This window comes from Dermacentor variabilis, chromosome 1 (genome assembly GCF_050947875.1).
Source record: "Dermacentor variabilis isolate Ectoservices chromosome 1, ASM5094787v1, whole genome shotgun sequence".
In the NCBI taxonomy this organism is placed as follows: Eukaryota; Metazoa; Arthropoda; class Arachnida; order Ixodida; family Ixodidae; genus Dermacentor; species Dermacentor variabilis.
The window spans coordinates 164107944-164130700 of record NC_134568.1 but is presented as its reverse complement, the minus strand read 5'-3'; the positions used below and the strand labels follow the sequence as shown (position 1 = coordinate 164130700).

General features: G+C 44.7%; 2 protein-coding genes across 2 annotated transcripts; both read left to right on the top strand.

Moving 5' to 3' along the window:
- Nucleotides 1–5605: 5605 nt before the first annotated feature.
- LOC142572385 (uncharacterized) lies at nucleotides 5606–8541 on the top strand. Its single transcript, XM_075681467.1, has 4 exons — nucleotides 5606–5666; nucleotides 6786–7001; nucleotides 7596–7777; nucleotides 8419–8541. The coding sequence occupies exons 1-4, from the start codon at nucleotides 5655–5657 to the stop codon at nucleotides 8420–8422; spliced, it is 414 nt and encodes a 137-aa protein (XP_075537582.1). The 5' UTR covers nucleotides 5606–5654; the 3' UTR covers nucleotides 8423–8541.
- A 5567-nt stretch (nucleotides 8542–14108) lies between these two features.
- Nucleotides 14109–19001, top strand: LOC142589073 (uncharacterized). Its single transcript, XM_075700884.1, has 2 exons — nucleotides 14109–14194; nucleotides 18708–19001. The coding sequence occupies exons 1-2, from the start codon at nucleotides 14183–14185 to the stop codon at nucleotides 18999–19001; spliced, it is 306 nt and encodes a 101-aa protein (XP_075556999.1). The 5' UTR covers nucleotides 14109–14182.
- The last annotated feature ends 3756 nt before the right edge of the window (nucleotides 19002–22757 follow it).

The window sequence follows — 22757 nt, the reverse complement described above, 5'->3', positions numbered from 1 at the left end:
AACGAACGAACGAACGAACGAACGAACGAACGAACGAACGAACGAACGAACGAACGAACGAACGAACGAACGAACGAACGAACGAACGAACGAACGAACGAACGAACGAACGAACGAACGAACGAACGAACGAACGAACGAACGAACGAACGAACGAACGAACGAACGAACGAACGAACGAACGAACGAACGAACGAACGAACGAACGAACGAACGAACGAACGAACGAACGAACGAACGAACGAACGAACGAACGAACGAACGAACGAACGAACGAACGAACGAACGAACGAACGAACGAACGAACGAACGAACGAACGAACGAACGAACGAACGAACGAACGAACGAACGAACGAACGAACGAACGAACGAACGAACGAACGAACGAACGAACGAACGAACGAACGAACGAACGAACGAACGAACGAACGAACGAACGAACGAACGAACGAACGAACGAACGAACGAACGAACGAACGAACGAACGAACGAACGAACGAACGAACGAACGAACGAACGAACGAACGAACGAACGAACGAACGAACGAACGAACGAACGAACGAACGAACGAACGAACGAACGAACGAACGAACGAACGAACGAACGAACGAACGAACGAACGAACGAACGAACGAACGAACGAACGAACGAACGAACGAACGAACGAACGAACGAACGAACGAACGAACGAACGAACGAACGAACGAACGAACGAACGAACGAACGAACGAACGAACGAACGAACGAACGAACGAACGAACGAACGAACGAACGAACGAACGAACGAACGAACGAACGAACGAACGAACGAACGAACGAACGAACGAACGAACGAACGAACGAACGAACGAACGAACGAACGAACGAACGAACGAACGAACGAACGAACGAACGAACGAACGAACGAACGAACGAACGAACGAACGAACGAACGAACGAACGAACGAACGAACGAACGAACGAACGAACGAACGAACGAACGAACGAACGAACGAACGAACGAACGAACGAACGAACGAACGAACGAACGAACGAACGAACGAACGAACGAACGAACGAACGAACGAACGAACGAACGAACGAACGAACGAACGAACGAACGAACGAACGAACGAACGAACGAACGAACGAACGAACGAACGAACGAACGAACGAACGAACGAACGAACGAACGAACGAACGAACGAACGAACGAACGAAAGAAAGAAAGAAAGAAAGAAAGAAAGAAAGAAAGAAAGAAAGAAAGAAAGAACGAACGAACGAACGAAAGAAAGAAAGAAAGAAAGAAAGAACGAAAGAAAGAACGAAAGAAAGAACGAAAGAACGAACGAACGAACGAACGAACGAACGAACGAACGAACGAACGAACGAACGAACGAACGCACGCACGCACGCACGCACGCACGCACGCAGTCGTTCGCATCTTGCCCTTTGTGAGCGAGTCCAGAGAAAGATGTAGTTTGAAATGCAGCTTGAAATGCAGAACACAAAAACTAATTTCCATCCCGCGATGCAGTATTTATGTCGTTCTTGAACAGCAGGCCATCGCATACATGCACAACCTACTGAATTGTCCAGAAAGTCCAAAAGGTGTTGCCTGCGAAACTGATTTTTCTGACCATTTCTCGTAGTCTTACCATGTTAGATACCTTTAGTGCAGTCGTTACATTATTACGGTAACGCCCTTCCTTGTACCTGCTCCATATTGCCGGAAAGATTTTCCGTATGACCAGGTTGTGTGCTGCCTTTTTGCTACACATGCTACGCATCTATATGTGCTCCGTATAGCACTATTTCGCTACAGCTACACTGTGCATCTATACTACAAAGCTAAACGACTTTATTCCTTCTGCGGATGCCCCTGTCTGCCTGCTTGTATTGTTAACATTGCCATTAGTTACTATAGTCGCTGCTCTCATTGACAGATTATGTCTACTACCCTTGGGTCTCTCTGAAGAGATTATAGCAGACTGTTGTTATTGTAAATTTTGCTTCAGTGGACTCACTCTATTTACTTATTTATTTATTTATTTATTTATGTACTTATTGAACGATGAGATTTTACCTATTGAAATTTATCGATATTATCCTTGTCAAGGTAAACGTAGTGATCAATGGAAAAGGCGCTAACCCTGAACTTTCTCTTGCAGGAAGAGCTGCCGCTTATGTGCGCTTTGGTAGGGCTTGCTTTTTTGACATTAACCTGTATAACAGTGACACCTTGCGACGTTAAACTACCCCAATTTTGGGGTAGTTTAACGCCCAGGTCACTCATCGGCATCCTGCTTGCGAGAGCCACCCCAGTTACGGACCAAGGCATATTTGTTACTTCTGCTGCTGCTTCATGCTCATAAATCTTTAAAACATTATGCCATGTGCATCCGCGTACACGTTCCCGCTTTCTTAATTCTCAAACAAATTAAGCAACAAAGCGAAGCAAATAAAGGCACTTACGGCTATATAGATGCACATCACTGACCAATAAGGCATCATCAATAAAAGGCACATGAATAAGGAGTGTTACTTGTAGTTTTCACTTCTGCTTTCCGTCTTTTTCTGGTAGCTGAGAATACTTGTTTGTAAGGTGGCTCTTCCGGGTAATAAAGCAGATGGTTGCCAGTCAACGTGATATCACCTCGATCTCTGTTGCGTTCTGCCACCACTCGATTACTGTTATATACGTTCCAAGCTATAGAGAAAGAAAGACACTGGCTTAGACGGAAAAGAATGCCGCAACGAGGAAAAAAACATGGTTCGGCACAATGAAGCAGAAATCAGTCCCAATTTCTACTTCACAATCGAATTATGCAGTTTCCATTAGTATGCACGGTATTAAAATAAACTGCACTCAAATCACCGCTGTCTCTCTCATCATGGACTCTTCTTGAATATGCAACTCAGGCTGACACCAAGGAACCGGCTATGTCCCCCAAGCTCTTAAGAGAAATTGAACTTAAAGCTAGAGCGAAGATTTAACTTATCCCGAATGGACATGTTCACCTTAGCCGAACTTCTTGCTATTATCTTTCCAATGCACTTCGTAGCACGAGTACAATATACACTAAAATCGCGTAGCTTTAGTGATTCTTAGTCTGTATTCATAGAATTCTTCGTAAGAGAAAATTACAGCCGATCCTGATGCTGGACATATTTGCGAAGGTGGCTGGCCGATGGCGAAGTGCACTTATGATTGCTAACATTTGTGTATTCGGCCACTCAAGCCGCCCTCATGTCAAAACGAATGTAGGAAGAAATGTGTTGATTACTCATTTAGTCCATAAAACCCACAAAAAGCACTCAAAAACTTGAGTAAGGAATGACGTATCACGGCTTCAATGAATTGCAATGCTTGTTTAATAACTGTAGACAAATATCATGACATGGAAATATATGTGGAAAAACTGCAGTAGATTCAGCTGTAACACAGCCGCGGTAAAACGATGAAAAAGTACACTTCCCAAATGCGTAGTGAAGATCGCCTGCTGCTAAGCCAGATATCTTGTCGACCAAGTAGTAACACCGGATTTCAGCCGCAGTCGAAGTGCTCAGAATTAGTCCTAATTCAACACATTGAACTATCTCTCGTTCGAAATCTGAAAGAGGGCAGTACATCTGTACATTTATTGCGTTATCTGCGCCTTGGTACACCGATATACTCTGCACTTTTTGTACACGATACAATGCGTTGCTCTAGTTCGTAGTGCCCTTGCTGCCACGCGGACGAAGGTGTGACCATCTGTTTCTCCAGTGCACAAGATATGAAGCTACAAAGTGAACACTGAGTACTGATTGAATGTTGTGAGAAATATACTGTGGGCAATGCATTGTTTACAGAGGAGAGCACTTGCCACTCTCAATTTCTTTTTCAACAATACCAAGTTACGTCTTATTAAATCTTCGTGTCCGAGTCCACTTATACATGTATCTGATGCAGCAGGTCATATATATGTGTCATGCACATTTATATTTATTATTCTATCACGCGCACAATGCGTGATAGCATTTTTGATAGCATTTGATGACATTTTTTAGCAGATTGCGACTGTTATCGAATTTCACCTAATTGTCAGTACAACGTAAAAGTATGTCGTTATATAGTTGCAAGTCACGTACTTAAGTGTAGTGGCTATGGTCGTCTCGCCTGCAAAACCGAAAGGTTCTCTGCACGTTATCGTGATTCTTTGCTTGATTTCAATTTTTACGGAGCTACCTATCTCTGTGTGTGTTTTTGTACTCAACTGTGTGCCATCCTTTCATTCGTGTACGAAACTTTGAGCGTGTTCGTCTTCTTATACTGTCCTCAGAGCTTTAGGATGCTTATTGCGCTTTCAGTCTTTGCTTGTCATGCAACGAGGAGTAACCAGCGTCACATAAAGGCACCGAACTCTTCTTTAAGTTGATGTTATATAAAGCAGGTAACCATGCAGTGAAGCCTGTGTTCTTAATTACTGTTGGCCACATAAGACATCAGGAAAACTACTAAAGGAATAGGTTGACGTCTTCACTTCTGCACTTATTATGGTCTTACTTTTTCATTGCGTCTTTGTTTTCTTTTTGTTGCACTGTTTTTTTACCATGGTGTATTAAGAAATCACTTATATCACATACGTTACTTCACTGGCTGTTACGCGCACCTTATCAGCCACTCGAAAAGTCGGGGCCACTATTATTTAAAATGCAGTTCCTACGACTGCGCGCTATTCTAGAAGACGCACCGGCAAACTATGACAGTGAATATATTATTAGCGATGGCTACCGACTCATCATTCTTGCGGCTGAAATGCTTTGTGAATTGGGCTCTTGTACTGCAAGCCCGAGTGTATACATCTCATCACAGCTTCTGTTTACCTTCTTAAGTGCTGAGTAATAGACGTATAAACTCTTCCGAGTCCACAAACCACTGCACTTTTCCCGTCGGTATTGTTGCCTTTACTAGGTCAATGTATTACGCGCTCCGAGGGCTCACGTTTTCCAGCATCTGGTATGGTGCGCCCATGCGCCACGTGCCTGGAGCACACAGATCTCTTGTTTTGATGCAAGGCAGACTAAAAAGGTACAGGGCTATGGACTGCCTTAAAACTTGTTTCCACCGGGATTTACACCTCATACGAGCAAGAAAAGCCCGAAAATATGAACGGCAAGAGAAAAAGCTTACATTGGAGGCAAAGAACCACGAGTTATGCTGAAGGAAAACACCCACGCAGTATTTGGGCAGCTTGCGGATATTCCTCTGGCAGAAGACCCGACTTTCTATACTGAGACACTTACGTACGAAACGCTTGGTCGTCTTGTTTTCATGTAGAGGACCCGCAAAGGGGCACGGGAGCGCGGAAAACGGCAGAGTTACGGGATCAGCCAAGCAGAACCATTTCACTTTCTGATTAACACCACGGGCAACTGTCAGGAAGGGAACGTCGGGGCGCTATGCGCAGGCTACACTAAGTTGAAAGCATTTTTGCTACCAGGAGGGTTCTTCCCAAGATCTCAGTGCCCAGGGGTTCAGGAAAACTCCTTTCCCATCGTCTTTTTTTTCTGCTTTCGGAGCGTCATGTAAACCCTATATAAGGTCGAGCTCTCAGGGATCTTTCACAGCTCACATCTGTCCAGAAGCTTCCAGACGACGGTGCTCCCACGTAGCTCGCTCTTAGGATCATGAACTCCTTGGTAAGCTCACGTTTATCGAGACACGCAGCTGCAAGGTGCACGGACGTATAGAATGCCTGTCAGGAGAAAATGTGATTAGATTACAGCCATACTAAAATACGTCATGAATCATCGCCTGTGTTAAAGGTGTCATTTAACTCATCTAGTATTTTGTTTGTTCATTGCAAATGGCACTGTAATTACTAAATAGTGTGAAACGCGGAGTGCGACTACCTCAATGGCACACCGCTTTTCACGTGTTATTCCTGCCATTAGCTTTCCCTTAAAATTATCACTAGGTTGCAGATTGTATTCCTTGCTACCAGGGTGTGTACAGCTGCGTTGAAAGAACAAAGTATGTGGCAACTTGGCAACTCGGTTAATGAACACTTTTTTGAGGCACAAATGTTGAAAAAAAACGTTGTTTACTGTAGTGCGTGTTTCACAGATTTATAGGAAAAACGTCTGATGGAGTCTTAGTTTTAAAGACTTACTACGTGCATGTGTGGGCACTTATATCAATTAAAAGATAGCTGGTGAATGGAATAATCGATAGGGAACCAGAAGCACACAAAGCAGGTGAATGGCGGCAGTGCTCTGACGACTAGAGGTGTGGGCTTAATTTTAAGGATAGATATAATTACGTGTGCCAGATAGAGTTAGAAGAAATAATCAAATCTTCGGCGCTGGCGCTGCAAGCGCACGTGCTATTAATGCATTCAAAATTATGCCTTCCATATTTTGCCTCCTAATTTTTCAAAATACTGAATCTAGCCTTCTTTTCATTTTGATATGAGCAATGAGGAATGGCTAAAATTAGACAGTTGTTTTATTATGCTGCTGTCTGAGCATCCTCCATAGCGATATTAATACAGAGTTTGATGATGTATCAAGGAGTGTAAACGACCCACAAGACTATCGGATTACCTACCGTCCCCACTGTCATGTTTTTCTCTGCGGCCATCTTGTATACTCTCAGCCTAACAAAATGGCAGGCATACACCAACGCTCAATAAGTCCAATTTAGTCATTCACAAGCTATAACTTGTGGCACTTAATCTACCTAAATTCTTTCGCCGCCTCCAAAATCATCGAGCTTGCTTTTTGGTCCCGCTGTTGATCAAATGCCATGGCTCGCAGATGATTGCAGCGGTTGTAATGTGTGGCCTGCTGGCCACAGTTCAGTGCGGTGGCTTCGGTGGAGGCCACAGCGTGATCGTTGTCAAGGGCATCCAGACAGGACACGGTGGCGGCGCAGGGTTCGGCCACGGAAGCGCAGCCTCGGCAACTACCGCGGGCTCCTCACAGCCGCAGGTGGTTCAGGGACCAACTTATGTCGTCAAGACACTGCACCAGGTAAGCGGTCAACGCGGTTCGGCACTTAAAAATCGTCGAGCGACTGTGCGGTTTGGGCATGACGATATCCCACTTTTTGCCAGTTAGCCTTGCAGAACCAGAAAATGCGTAACCAATGTAGCAGCAGTGTGCACCGTGAGACGAGCGGTAAACAAGGATAGACGAGCAGAGCCAGATAAATCAGCTGTGTGTATTGGTTTATATGACTTAACCTCCATAGTTAATAAACATATATTGCCATAAGATTGGGAAACACAGGCACGTAAACGGAACAAGGACAGACTTTCGTTTGAGCGCGTTTAAGACTTCGCGCCATGATGTGTTACAAGGCCTACAATTCACGCATATAGTGAGTTGATTGCGGCGAATGAATCTGGCAGTTGACGGCATTCTCGTTAACAGCTGCACAAAGAAAAGGCTATCTCGCTTACCTCCACATATGCTGCTCACCACACGACGCACCTTATCGCAGGTTTAGTCTGCTAACAGAGCGTGACGTGGCTACGGCACCAAGTCGTACAGCCAGCAACCGTGGCTCGAGCCTGATAGAATCACTCGTTTACGGTAGTTGTGTGACTCGGAAATCTTTTTCAGGTTAAGAAGGTTTCTCATGGCGGAGCCATTGTCGGAGGTGGGTCAACCGGTGGTCATTCTGGAGGATATGGTGGTGGCTTCGGATATGGCGGTGGATACTCTCACGGGTACGGCAGCGGGTTCTCTGGCAGTTACGGCAACTTCGGAAAGGGCTACGGCAGTCTTGGCCACGGAGGATGGTGGTTCGTATAGCTATACTTGATGCATGCCTTGCGGAGCTTCCTGCAAATGTGTTCTTTGTGTTCATCTAGTATGAAAGCGAATGCCGACGAACACATTTCATCGGTGGGGCAGCCCCTAGAATTTTGTTATTGCATATTTATTCAACTTCTTTTTTTTTCAGATATACTCGTATATTGCTGTGTGTCTTGTCTTATTTGCTTGCAATCAAATGATTAACTGGCAACGCGTGGTGTCTTTCATGAATAGTCATTTATGGTAGAAGTAGTAATAATTCGGATGCGAACACAATTCAAAATAATGAAGCTTGTATTAAATGGACCCCACTGTGTTTTAACAACTTCTGGTCGGCGACTATTTTGACTAGCAATACAACTTGACTTCTCCATACGAATAAGCTACGAGATCTTGCAATTTTATGCAATTAGCATCTTAGGAAGGTTTCATCTCACTAAAATAGTGTTGAAAGTAGTGTTGCGTGAAATTATTCGAAGTTTGCCTACACATTTCATTTATTTTCTTTTATGTTTAGGGGATAAGCAGGTTTCTTTTGTTTAGCTTATTTTTTGCTTGGCATGGAAAGGTGGAAGGGAGAGGCAGAGGAATCCTGTACGACGACTATAATATATTGTTTCCATTGCAGGTGAATGCCAATCAATCATGCTATGCAGAAGCTAATGTGACATCATCGGCCACACATCAGCATCGGAGCGACAGCGATTAGCTGCAGTTATGTAGTTTGAGAACGATGTAAATAAACGTTGACACACCATGCACATCAAGCTTCACTAATCATTACGGAGGAGGTTGCACAATCCAAAGAGATGTAGGCGCTTTGAAGTGCTATGGGATAGCGCTGTGTGGACAGCTTACTTGATTAGCTTTTCCCACCTGCAGCCCTACGCCACAAGCATCGGCTCTTTAGTATGCGCGTGTGTCAGGTCAAGGTGGGTCCTAAATATGAGGAAGCGATAAGGGGCGCTTCATTAAGGGCGCTTTATTCTGCGAATAAGCAACGGGACGTGTATGTCAATCTAAATTTTTCGCAGCGTACATGAAACAATCTTTTTAGGACGAGTACATTGTGTTCCAGTCTACTTACGACTGGAGCGGCTTCCGTAATAATATCGCGGCTCAATTAGGGCACACCGTCACTTTTACAGTTAAGGTTAAACTGACTTGACGTAAATTTGGAAAGTCAAAGTCGATAATTTCATATGGCTTGGACAGTCCGACATATCACACAGTAGAACTGTCTGACTTTTTAGAGCGCAGCTCTTTGGCGTCCGTTCCTGGGTTTCGCGTCGTCGTCGGCGTTGTCGTCGGCCTCGTAACCAGCTCCGCCCCCCTTTCATCCCCCCAGCGCTAGCAGCGACCGACTGATACCGCTGGATGCCGCTGACGCCGCTAGAGAGTCAAGATAACGTGACTGCATAGAACACCGTCGCCGCCATGCAGAAAGAGGAGGAAAGGGTCCCCCCCCCTCTGTTCTTGTGTGGCGGATAGGGTGCTCTTCAGTTGCCGACGCGCCGGTTATTTCACGTAGGCCCCGGCACGTCGACGAATACGTGACCACCTTCCCACGACTAGACCTGGTTCTTAGCGCTGCGGAAGCGAGGGTATCATATTGTTTGTGTCGGCATCGGCGGCGTTGTCCCTGAAACCAACTCCGCAGCTGGGGTTGACTCACTATCGGCGTCAGCGGCATCAGTCAGTCGCTGCTATCTCTTCCCTCCTCCCTTTATCGTGTTGTCCGCTTGCTGCGCGCGCTTCTGCCCCCATCGTTTGCCGCTGGGTGTACACGGCGCCCCCCTCCCCCCTCTTCCTGCGAGTCTCCGGTTGTCAAAGCGCCGGCTCGAACTTAATTCCTTTCTTCGCTCCTCCTCCAATGCAACCCCTGTGCGGTGGCAATCAGAGAGCCAGATCGGTGGCGGCGGATCTGTATATGTGCACCGCCCGAGCCGAAATTGCCGCTGCCGTTCGCCCTGTGCGGTGGCAATCAGAGAGCCAGATCGGTGGCGGCGGATCTGTATATGTGCACCGCCCGAGCCGAAATTGCCGCTGCCGTTCGCCACTGCGAAATTATCTGCCAGTTCTTTCTGAGCCATGAGCGAGACGACCGATGGAAGTCCTCCGTCTGCTGCTGCTGCTGCTGCTGCTAAACGAGCTGCCAGAGCAGAGGCCCAGCGCCGTCGCCGTCAGAATCCAGAGGTGCGTGCCGCCGAAGCAGAAGCTTACCGTCGCCGCCGTCGAGATGATCCAGGAGTACGGGAAATATAAAAAAAAATTTTGTGATAGCGCATACATGTGTTGCTCGATTTCTTTGCCTCAATCTATCGAAAAGGTGAAACAGCTTATTTGCTGCGCTCAAATTTCGCATTAGGAAGTAACGTAATCGTCGTTAATTTTTTCCTCTGAGAGTGAGTGAGAGCCTCAAGCACAAAGAAGGCGCCAGAAGCAAAGCATTTGTGAGAGAGATAGACAGAGAAAGAAAAAAGGTAAATGAGGGAATTGTTTTGATCTATTCGCTCTACGCTATAAATGTTGCCTAAGAAATGACGCTGGTTCACTTAAATGAGGCTGATCCCGTTCACTGATAACAAGCGCGGCTTCAATAACATGAGCCAAGGATGCTAACGGGCATGAACTAAACACAAAGAAAGAATACCCTCAATTGTTGTGATCTCGCACATCTGCCTTATTACGAAACATAATTTTCGTATAAAACAGAATATGATATCAATAGAAATGCATACATATTTTCCCAGTGCAGTGCACATAGTTCCAAGCAAATATTTCAATAGATTTTACGAAATTAGGATAATTTATCTATTGTGTACCAGCATAAATGCCTCGTAAAAGTCCCATTCAAGCCCCCGAATTAAGCGTCGGACAGGCAAACTCTTCTAATCTGAAGAGGGAGAGGCGAAATAAGGGAGAAAGGTAGGAGAGTAAACGAGAACGAAAAAATCTGCTTTGCCGTAGAGTGGGCGATAAGAAAATAATAATAATAATAAAAACAGACAGAATTCGAGTCTGTATCCAATATAACGCATTTAAGAAAAGGGTGCATTCAGGCTTGAGTGTTTTTATTCTGTAGCATTAAGCAGTAACGCGACTAAAAACATGACAATTGACCCCGAATGAGGGCGGTAGCTTTGGCGTTGCGCTGCTAAGTCCGAGGGCGCGAGGCCAAATCAACGTCCTCCCGGCCGCAGCAGCAACATTTTGATGGGGAAAAAAAGAAATAAAAAGTCGTGCAACATGCCTTGAGTACACGCTAAAGAACCCCATGTGGTCTAAATTAACCCGGAGTACAGGCTTGCGGCCCTTTATACGCAATGCCTCACAAATTCAAGTGTACCAGATAATTGGAAGAATGTCAACATTACACCAATCCATAAGAAGGGAGAGGTTAAAGAACTGAAAAATTATAGGCCGATTAGCTTGATTTCAATATTGTATAAAATAGTCAGCAAGATAATATTCAATATAGAGTAAGGGCAATACTTCAGTCAACCAAGACAACAGGCTGGCTTCAGGAAGACATATTCTACAATGGATAACATCCATGTCATCAATCAGGTAATAGAGAAATCTGCAGAGTATAATCAACCTCTCTGTATGGCTTTCATAGATTACGAAAAGGCATTTGATTCAGTAGAGATACCAGCAGTCATAAAAGCATTACGTAATCAAGAAGTACAGGAGGCATACGTGAATATCTTGTGAAACATCTACAAAGATTCTACAGCTACCTTGATTCTCCACAAGAAAAGTAGAACGTTACCTATCAAGAAAGGGGTCACACACGCAGACACAATGTCTCCAATATTCTTCACTTAATGCTTAGCGGTATTCAAGCTATTAAACTGGGAAGGCTTAGTAGCGAGTATCAACGGTGAATATCTCAGCAACTTTCTGTTTACAGATGACAATTGACAAAGAAGCTCGAGAACAATTTAAGGACCACGCAAACAGCGATGGAACGAAAAATGTTAGGCGGAAAGTTAAGAGACAGGAAGAGAGCGAGGTGGATCAGAGAGCAAACGGGTATAGCTGATATTCTAATTGGCATTAAGAGAAAAAAAATGGACCTGGGCAGGCCATGTAATGCGTCGGATGGATAACTGGTAGACCATTAGAGCTACAGAATGGGTGCCAAGAGAAGGGAAGCGCAGTCGAGGACGGCAGGAAACTAGGTGGGGTGTTTAAATTCGTAAATTTGGAGGTGCAAGTTAGAAACAGTTAGCGCAGGACAGGGGTAATTGGAGATCGCTGGTAGAGCCCTTAGTCCTGCGCTGGACATAAAAATAGGCTGTTGTTGTTGCTGCTGCTGCTGCTGCTGCTGCTGCTGCTGCTCATGATGATGACGATGATGATGGTAACACCACTACAACGCGCCTCATAATCATATCGCGGCTTTGGCAAGTGAATCTCACGAATTTTCCGTCAGACAATTAGGGCATGGGAGGGGTGAGAACACACGAGTGATGCACGTGTAACAAATGAAATTAAAATTAAATTCTGGGATTTTACGGGTTAAATCACGGTTTGATTATGAGCCATGCCGTAGTGAAGGGCTCCAGATTAATTTTGACCACGGTAGGTTCGATAGGTTCGATCGAATGCGGCCACCGCGGCCGCGATTCGATCCCGCGCCGTCGGACTTAGTAAACGTCATAGCCACTACGACACCACGGCGGGTTTGTATGCAATAAACGCACTTTGTTTGAACATGACATGACATGTCGTTGTGGCTTTCATTACCGATTCAATTTTAGTAAGGTTTCCGCTACTAAAATATGGCTGCAACGTCCTACCGTGCCTAAATTGTTACCAGGTGCCTTTGTGTTGATGTATTAATAAGAAGCAACATTACTCTAAGTTAACATAGAATTCTGAGGACAATACGTATACGTCAAAAAAAGAGGAAAGTGGCATTCAGAAGAGGGAAGACGGATTCCAGAGACGCGCGGTCATTTCTTACGTCTACCGTTTCAACAAGCCGGTCAGCGACTCCTACAACCATTTGCTAGTCAAAACAAGGTAACGGCATTGATCCAGAAACATACTGTCAGCAAGTGAGCATCCATCAAGGCTACTCGCTGTTTCAGACGGCTAGAGTGCTAAGAATATACCATAAAAGTGGATTCTTGTTCATTCTGTTTACTCACTTATCCTATTCTATACTCAATCTTTATTATGCAGTGGTATTCAGATATCTTCTCATGGCTCATATGCCAGGGAATTATTTCTACGTAGGCATTCTGCAGGACTACACTACTTCCACCGAAAAGGCATCACATGCAACGGCAGAAAGTTGCGTCAGAATATCAGCTTACCGCTTTATAAAGGCATAAGGAAACCCCCTCAAATGGGTAATGCAAACATAAGTGCTGGACATAAATTTTTTTCAGCTGAACAAAGCGTATCATTCATTCTTATTGATGTACATATATATACTATAAAATCAGGTGACGGGCTTCACCACAGAAAACTTCAGACACATATTGCGGACGGATAATGTCGAAGAAATCATTGCGCGAGCAGAAAAGAATAAATCTTGGAGCAGTGAACGCATCGAACTGACGTGTTTCTGCAGGCTTTACTGTAAATTGCTCACCACGAAATGACCAAACTAGTTGGCCTGGCCGACAAGTCTGGACCTGGACGAGTCGTTGCAGATAGGACAGAAGATTAACGCCTCAGATGAACAGTAAACGGAGCATGAAGCTGGAAGTCTGCATACAAGATGGGGCCGGAAGTAGCGAAACGTCTTATACGTGTTTTCGCTTCATTGATGCTGCCGTTGCCGCAACTGTCGAACGCGCAGAACGAGGAAGTGAAAAGCGGAGCGTTCGGACACGTAACTAGAAAATGCTGCTGAAGGCGAGAAAACGTTCTTTTGTTGTTTTCTTCACCTAAGGTGCATGCTCGCTTCGATATTCGGACCATACTGAAATGATCCCCACAGCAAGTGGAGAGCTCAAGGCGCCAAACAAGGGCCACCAAGCAGGCGTTTGCCTGCAAAAACAACATGCCTGTCACGACCATTTGGTCTCCCACTCCCACACACACAAGCGTGCCGCGCAACAATGAACGCTCTCGGCTTCTGAACCAAATCTGCGCTTCTACTGGCGGTAACGTCGGGTGCACGAGCAATAAAATAAGGAAATACGCAGCGCAGGCAAGCACAATGGAATGAACGGAAGAGAACGTGAGTGAAAGCTAAATGACCGGCCTCAAGGGGCTCGAGCGGAAATAAGCGCACATACGTAAGCTCCCACATTTTTGTTGCTCGCGGGTGCACTATATAACGGGGGCTGGGGAAACGAAGCGCGACAGTTGAAACTCAAGCAGCAGGCGTTGCGTGAATCATCAACACGCCGTCCACTGTAGCAAGCATGAACGCCTGGGTGAGTTGAAGTGGTTGCAGTTGTCACGGCTATTGCTAGTTCGCGAAAGAAACGCGTAGGCGTTATTCGTAACTCAAGGTTTGATAATGCCACAGATGGTATGGTACGCCCATAGCAACCATAAGATCGTAAAAGAAAGAAGAAAGTGTCAGACTATAGCATCAATTTATTTTCTGCACTAAATAACGGTTAACAGATGTTATGAGTCATTTCTTCAAGGCTGTTTTTCTTTCCCTGTGTGGTTGTGTCGAGCAGCTCACCACCTTCTGACTAGTGTTTTAGAAGAGCACGCGCCCGCTCATGGGCAGCTTTTTTTTTCGGGGTTCTGCCTATTCGGCCACTGTCCGTCGACATGAAGGCGCCGACCCCCGGGGAGGCCCTGCGTCCTCCTGTGCGACGGCGAGTGTCTTCTTTTTCCATGGCGACATACGTACTGCACCTGTTGCGAAACTTTTGTTTTTCCTTTTTGTTTATTTCTTTTTCTGGCCTCACATCCACGATGCGAAAGCTGTTATCTTGTTTCTGCGCATAGGTTTGTGGCAATATGTTCAGTAGGGGACTGACATGTTAGGTTTTGAATAGCTGTTGTAGTTGATCCCATTTAAAGGAGGACTAAAGCAGTGGTTAGAGCTCTCCGCTTGAATACGCGTGAGGACTGCTTCGACTGCATACAACCCTACGCCAATTTTTATGGTGTATGAAAATCATTCGACGTTCTTGCGAATGCGCGGACGCGTTCCACCATTCTCTGGCTCATATCTGCTGCTCGCAGTAAAATGCGGCTATTAGTTTGAAAGCACTCAGTGCTACAGAAGGCAGTATGAGACCAGGCGCCGAATTAACAATTTTCTTTCGTAAGTGTCTTTCGCAGTTGGCCGTTCACTTTCGCAAAGTATAGGTCCAGCCAATCCTGATGCAGGACGTATAATTAAAGATGGCGGCCAGACAATAACAAACAGCACATACGAACAAGGAGCTTTAGGAATATAAGCCCTGGTTCCGCATTAACAAAAATGATATTACGCTATAACTGTTCGTAAGAGCAAACGCTTGCCAAGTGTGCTGCTGGCCATATTCTTAACGAAGGCGGCCATGTAAATGGGAAAACGAATTCGTAAACGCACATCGTTGTCTATTCGGCCCTGGGGATATTTTTAACAGAACTCTTCCTGCGTAAGCATTCTTTGACTTTGGCCAGCCGCCTTCCCTAATACTGCGTCCAACGTCAGGTTTAATTGGTAACATTTTTTTCTTATGAGCAATTCAAGCGTGAGAACTTTTTGTGAACATGGGCACAGGGACCAAAGAGTACTTACTAGCGAAGAGCTTTGTGAATTTGGCACCAGGACAAGCAGTGAATGGGGCCGACATATGTGCTCCTCCATTTTTATTTGCTTTCGTCGCGCAGGAAATTGTGGGAACGCCGCGCCTTGACATATAAGCTCTATGAGAGATCAAGAGATGAGATTTAAAATATCCTAAATTATGGGGCATTACGTGTCAAAACCGCGATATGATTACGAGGCACGCGGATGTAGGGGACTCCGGAAATTCAGACCACCTGGGGTTACTTAGCGGGCACCTAAATCTAAGTACACGGGTGTTTGCGCATTACGCCCCCATCGAGATGCGGCTGCCTTGACAGGGATTCAACCACGTGACCTCGTGCTTAGCAGCCCAATACCATAGCCACTAATCAAACACGGCGGGTGAGAGAAGATAAAACGTGTTGAATAGGAGCATGTGATAAATGGCCAATTAACTCCTGGCTGCTACATTTTAACTGATACCACCCAATGCTTGTGTTTTCAAACCATGAAACTAAGAAATGCGAGACCCACATAGTGATATTTTTGGAATGAGAAGCGTATACTTCGTCAAATTCTTAACTGACTGATCACTTCAGCAGCGTTCGCAAAGCAGTTGAAACAAATGAAAGGTGCTTTGTTGTTTGTCGCTGCCCCTGCTTTTCTCTCATTGTATGTTTTCGTTTGCGAGTTCGAACAAGTAGGCCAATAACAAACTTCTATTAAGGGCGAGTGAATTGAGAATATTCCTTTTGTGGAGAACATGCACGTCACACTTCGTTCTCGATACTATTTGTCTTAAAGACGAATAGTAAAAAGGATGAATTGTGGTACTAGCTCATTCACGTGCTTAAATTGAGGTCAATTTAGATTATGTGTAAAGAAGACGTTTCAGAAATCCACCGAAGGTCAAAGGCTTTTAACATAATATATACACCATTGCTTACGTGGCTTGCACTTATAAAGACCACACGCATTGACGCATGAAACATTTTGAACGTGTCTCGTGCTACATTTGTTTGTAACATTGACGAGTTTTCGCTATATTGGTTTTACTTACGTGAGAGCATGCGTGCTGAAATGTTGTTTAAACATTTCATGGCTGCTTTTATTTGCTGGGTTGTTGACTTATCGCTGCATTTCAATGCTTGCCGGCACCATTCGTGGTCGTATCCTGTTTAAGCGAGCATCTGATCCTGCATTAATGTTATTTATACTGCTGCACTTGATCATATTTGCAATGGCTGTTTCTTTTTTACAGTGTTCCAGTTAGCGTTTCCTACCAAGGAACTGTGTGTAGATATAATTGTACTCTTTGCAAGTATATCTTGCACTTGCAAGATATCGCCTGTTGATTCATGCGGTTTATATCATCCCAAAGCAAACACTGGCGCGATGAGACACGCTGTATAGCGGAGGCCTCGGGATTAATTTTGACCAGCTGGGGTTCTTCCAAACGCACGTAATTCCAACTACGAGAGCGCTTTTGCACTGAACGCACGACCACAAGCTCAGCAGGAGAACGTCTTAGCCATAGCGGCGCCACGATGGGTTATGATCACTTAATATGTGTGTTCTGAGTTTCATTTCAACCGGTATTAATGTGATCTTGCATAAGTATCACACCTGCTTTATCCTATGCAACCGAATTATTTTCTAAATAAATAAATAAATTTATTTATTTATTTATTTATTTATTTATTTATTTATTTATTTATTTATTTATTTATTCGCGGGTTCGATGCGGAGGTACTGCGTAACGTGAACTGATCCTGGGATATATTGTGTTGAAAGAGCATATACGCACGGTCGGATGAAACTTTGATGGCGTGAGGTTTTGGCGTGGGATTGTACCAACACTGCAGTAGCGCCAATGCACACTCGCTTCCAGATTTTCAGAGTGTTTTGATGCATCCAAGTATCTCTAAAGGTGTTCGATGAAGAATACTATTTCTGTAAGAGCCACGGCCAAATGTTTAGGAGTAAAAATGCTTAGTTTATTTTTGCTTGCATTGATTTGTAATGAATTTAGATCACTCCATCTGTATACGTCTTAAAAAATTAAATTATGGGGTTTTACGTGCCAAAACCACTTTCTGATTATGAGGCACGCAGTAGTGGAGGACTCCGGAAATCTTGACCACCTGGGGTTCTTTAACGGGCACCTAAATCTAAGCACACGGTTGTGTTCGCATTTCACCCCCATCGAAATGCGGCCGCCGTGGCCGGAATTTGATCCCGCGACCTCGTGCTCAGCAGCCTAACACCATAGCCACTGAGCAACCACGGCGCGTATTACGCGTCTTGAAAGCATTCATTAGAAACCTGACGGTTCACAAAACGTGGTTCGAAACATACAAAGCCCACGTATGTGACAGAACTATAGATAGCCGCATGCCCTCAGCTTATGCTTTCAGATTTCTAGATAGTCGCACTAACGTTAGTGCCGCCGCACGGTCTGAGCCTTCGCCAGGTCAAATCATTGGACAATGTCTCACCAACCACGTCTCTAACCTTGCAGAATACTATTTCATGCACTTAAAAAATTGATACAATGTGACATGTTCTTTTTGTAGGTTTCCCATGCCTCCCCTGAACTTCCACCAGTCTTTACCGTTGCTATAGCACCGAGAGATTGTGAAGCCCTTGCGGATGGTTAAGGGAACGAGTGTATGCTATAAAAAAGGAGAAGGATGGCTGCAAGTGGAGGCGGTTGCTAAAGAAGGGAATACGAAGACGCTGGGTCGGGGTTGGCATGGGCGATAACGTCAACAGCGGAAAATTGCCGCCAGTGCCTCTCTTCGATACAAGCCACAATCAGGTCATGACAGCTGTGATTTATTTTGTTTTAAATAGGCTACATATGGTGCTTTGAACCATCGCCTTGTTCTTCACAAAGGGAGCAGTGAAATTTGTGCTAAGTGACAGACTAAGAACTCTCTTTCGGCAAATGGCGCTTATGTGCACTGTTTTTCCTCTATTGTTTTATTTTAGCGTGTCTTTCTGTGACCGTTGATTCCCTTTATTTCCTTACCCCACCCCAGGCAAACCAGCAATTGAGTACAATAGTTAACTTCCCTGTCTTTCCATCTGTTCTTTTTTCCTTAGAGAAAAAAAACTACTGTTCTCATTAGCCGCGATACATCATCATTTTTGCTTCAATGTTTAAATTGGTTTTCTGAATGTTTGTTACCTGTCGTCAAAAGGTCATCGTATTAGCACTCTGCGCCCTCACATCGACGGCAGCAGCTGGAGGCTACGGCGGTGGCCATGGAGCGATCATCTTGGCTGGACACGGTGGTGGTTATGGAGGAGGCGGCCATGGCGGTTACAGCAAAGTTGTGCCTGGACCTTCATTTCTCGTGAGCACAGTGCACCACGTGCACAAGATCAGCCACGGCGGGGCCATCATCGGCGGATACGACTTGGTACCCCACGGCGGAGGACATGGAGGAGGCTATGGAGGTGGCTACGGCGGATACGGTGGACACGGATGGTAAGGTGGGCAGTAATTTGCGGAAATTCTCTAAGTCTTATATAAGATCGCACGCTAGGGCAGTTATTGACAAGCGTGTGCCAATCATCATAAGCGTACCTTTTAGCGAACGCGGCTGGCTCCTTGAAAGAGTTACTCAGAATTATGAATTTTATGATTTTGGTTCCAGATTTGCACGTTTCCAGTGCTCAAGCGTAACACCAAGAGAACCTTCATTGATGAACGTAAAGAATACACATCGTTTCTCGGCTTGTTGAGGGGAGCACCAAGTAAAACAGGAGACCACACACGGAGTCCCTTCACCCCGTGACAACTGCGGCGGGAGAGAGTCTCAGTAGTGCGCTGCACGACGTGGCACTGTCCACGTGGGGGGGGAGGGGGAGGGGGAGGCTCAATGGCATGGGGTGATCTTGACTAAACACGGTGGTGGTCTAGCACTGTGTCTGCTGCAGCAAACATTTGGAGGCCACTCAGCAGATCCGAACGCAATGTGAAGGTGTTCACCCAGTAACGTACAGCTTCCAGAAACGCTTGGACCTAAAGTGGATGAAAACTTCAACCGGTCAGCAGTCGAGATAAGCCAGAGACGTTTGGAGTATTGTTGGAAAAAAAAGCTAGGAAGAGATTGATAGCACCGGATCCCGTACAGGCATAGGTAGCGTTAAAATGTAGATATAGAAGTTCTAAGGAAGAGAAAAAGAAATGATTAAGTTGATGTATACAAAAAGATTGGCAGAGACACTTAAGACTGCTTACGTGCATTATAGCATTATAGCCCCATTGTTGAAATTTTTCAGTGCATTCCTTGTCTGCATGCAAATAAGATCCCCCAAGCAAGACTGAATCGTTAATTTGTACGCCCGGAAGTCCGTTTGTCGGAAGCCTCGCTTCACGGCCACGCGAGGCCACAAAATAAGTCCGGGTTCCACGCACACAAGGGAAATGTCGAAAAATGAAAACACTGAGGCGTCTTTGTAGATCAAGTATAAACAACCATAAAAGAAAGAAGTGATCAGAGTTCTGTGCAGAGCGCACGCCGCGCACAAGTGGTCGGAGCTGACGCTTCTCCGTTACCAATAGATATATAGGCAACCTCCGCGCGAAAGCGCAGCACGCTATTTAATGGCACTGCCTTTATTGGTCGTAAAGAAAAAGTGGGTATTAACTGGTGATACCGCGGAGAGTGCGTACGTGGTACATTTGCGGTTAGGGCTGAAAGTTCTTAATGCGGCAAAAACAAAATGAATGTGCGCTGCCGTACAGCAAGGCTCCAGGCATCCTGGAACCTCGCCGGAGGCCTTCGGACAGTATAGGCGCTCAAGAGCAGAATAACCTTAGGAAAAAGAAAGCATAGAAGCTTTTGTGGAAATTTTCGTCAAATTAAATGCCTACAGCTCGGCTGATACTGCCGTTTCACAGGAATTTTCGATGAAGCCCATTCTTCATAGACCGAGCCTTTAACCATCGTTCGTAAATTCCATATAAATATTTGAACTTATTTAATTTTTATTTATCTTCATGCTCTCAGGACCCGAGCATATTACAGAGAGGAGTACGTGTTCTAACAATAAATTGCTAATCGCAACTTTAAAGGCGGCAGGGTCCTCGAATGCAATGAAGGAGGCGGGAAGGTGGTTCCAGTCACCGCTTTTTTGTGGCAAAAAGGAGGCATGGCAAGTGTTAGTTCGACATAAAAGAAGGTAAACCTTGTGTTTATGATTGATCCGAGAGGACACGTAATCTGGAGGGAGGAAAAGATCGTTTTTTAGGTGTTGGGTTAATATAAAAAATTTTTTGATAGAGGCTTAAGCGGAAGCACTTGCCACGTGACCGAAATTTCGGTAGACCTAAATTAGCTTTCATTGAAGAAACGGTGGCGTAGCGAGAGTAATTAGAGAGCACATATCGGGCAGCGCGGTTCTGAACGGATTCAAGGGCGGTGATTAATGCGGAGCTAGATGGGCCCCAATAGAGCAAGCACATTCTAATTTTGATCTAACTAGATTTGCGTACAATTTACTCTTTAAATGGAGGGAGTGGAGGAAAATTTCCGCGTAGAAATTCAAGCATGCGATTAGCGTTGTTACTTGCATGTTAAACGTGTATATTCCATGAGAGGTTGTAAATTACATGCACTCCAAGATGGCGGTAACCCGTAACGGAAGTTAAAGCGGAGTTATTAAGGGTATAAGCAAAGTTGTCATTAACTTTATTGTGATGCTTCACCCTCCTGACCTCCTGAGCTTGCATTTTGAAGTATTTAGCTAGATAAGCCCTGTGTCGTATCAGTTAGAAATAGCCTCAATGTCGGATTGTAAAATATAAACGTCCTGTGGCTCATTAATTACGCGATAAAGAACACAATCATGAGCAAGGAGTTTACTGCGAGAGTTAACACCGACAGGTAAATCAGTAATATAAATAAGAAATAGAAATGGGCCCATAACCAATCCTGGTGGTACGCCTGAAGTAACAAGAACCGTAGGAGAGTCATAATCATTGACGTGAACGTACTGTAAGCGGTTAGTCAGAAAGCGTTGAATCCAGTTTAACATATTAGGATCTATATTGAGCTTGCTGATTTTTAGTTGCAGTAGTTTGTGCGATACAGTATCGAAGGCTTTAGCGTAATCTAAAAAGATGCGATCGGTTATCAAATTTTTGGCAAAACTTCCAAAAAGATTGTTAGTAAGCGAGAGCAACCGCGTTTCACAAGAAAAGTGCTTCCTGAAACCGTGTTGAAAAGGAGAAAAAAGTATTTGATTCAAGGAAACATACCAAGTTTGAGTAAATTATGCGTTCGGGAAGTTTACATGGTACGCTGGTTAAAGATATTGGCCTGTAGTTTTAGGGGAGAACGGGTGTTACCTCATTTGTGAAGTGGAACCACCTTACTCACCTTCCGATCATCTGGCAAAGTAGAAGTCTGTAAAGACTGCGAATAGAGTTCAGCAATTATAATGGAAGAGTAAACTTTTGTATTTTTAAGAACTTTGAATTTATGTTGTCAGTACTTACAGAGTTAGACAACTTTAAATTTTCTATCAGGCGGCACACCCCAGCTGAATCTACAGAGATGAAATCCATTCGAAAAAAACTAGAGTCGGCGATTATTGGCATAGACAAACAAGGCCATTAAGCCAGAAAAGCAACAAACAAAAACACCGTTTAATACATTGCGGCAGTCACCATTAGGAACAGCATCACCATTGCTGTCAAGCAAGTGAATCGTGTTAGATTTGCTGCCACGAACCAAACATTCCAAAACTGGCGACGGTTATCTATAAGCAGAGACGGCAAGGTACAATTGTGGAACACGTCTTTTGTCTGCGCAATGGCACTTTTGTTCTCGTGATCAGCGCACTTGCACGCATACAATCGTTCGGTCATCATCGCCACTTTCGCTCGGCGGAATATCATTTTCCTTTCGTTTAACAAGCGCTTCCGAAGGGCGTTAAACCAAGGAGCTTTGGAAGAAGAAACAATGCATTTTTTAGGAATGTAGTGATCGACCAAGTAGGCAACTCTTTTTTAAAGAGAGACCAATTTTCATGAACGGTGCGACTCTAAAAGCTCGGCATAGAGTCAGTGATGAATTCTGCAAGTTCATTATTGATTGCAGAAAAATTCATGTTTCTTGTAATCTTCAATAAATTTGGTCTGTTTGTTGTTAGGCATCAGGCCTGAATACTGCAGTTAATAAAGCAATGATCGCTTAGGCCAGGCAAAAGAAAAAATAGGGGTGAAACCCCTTCTGGAG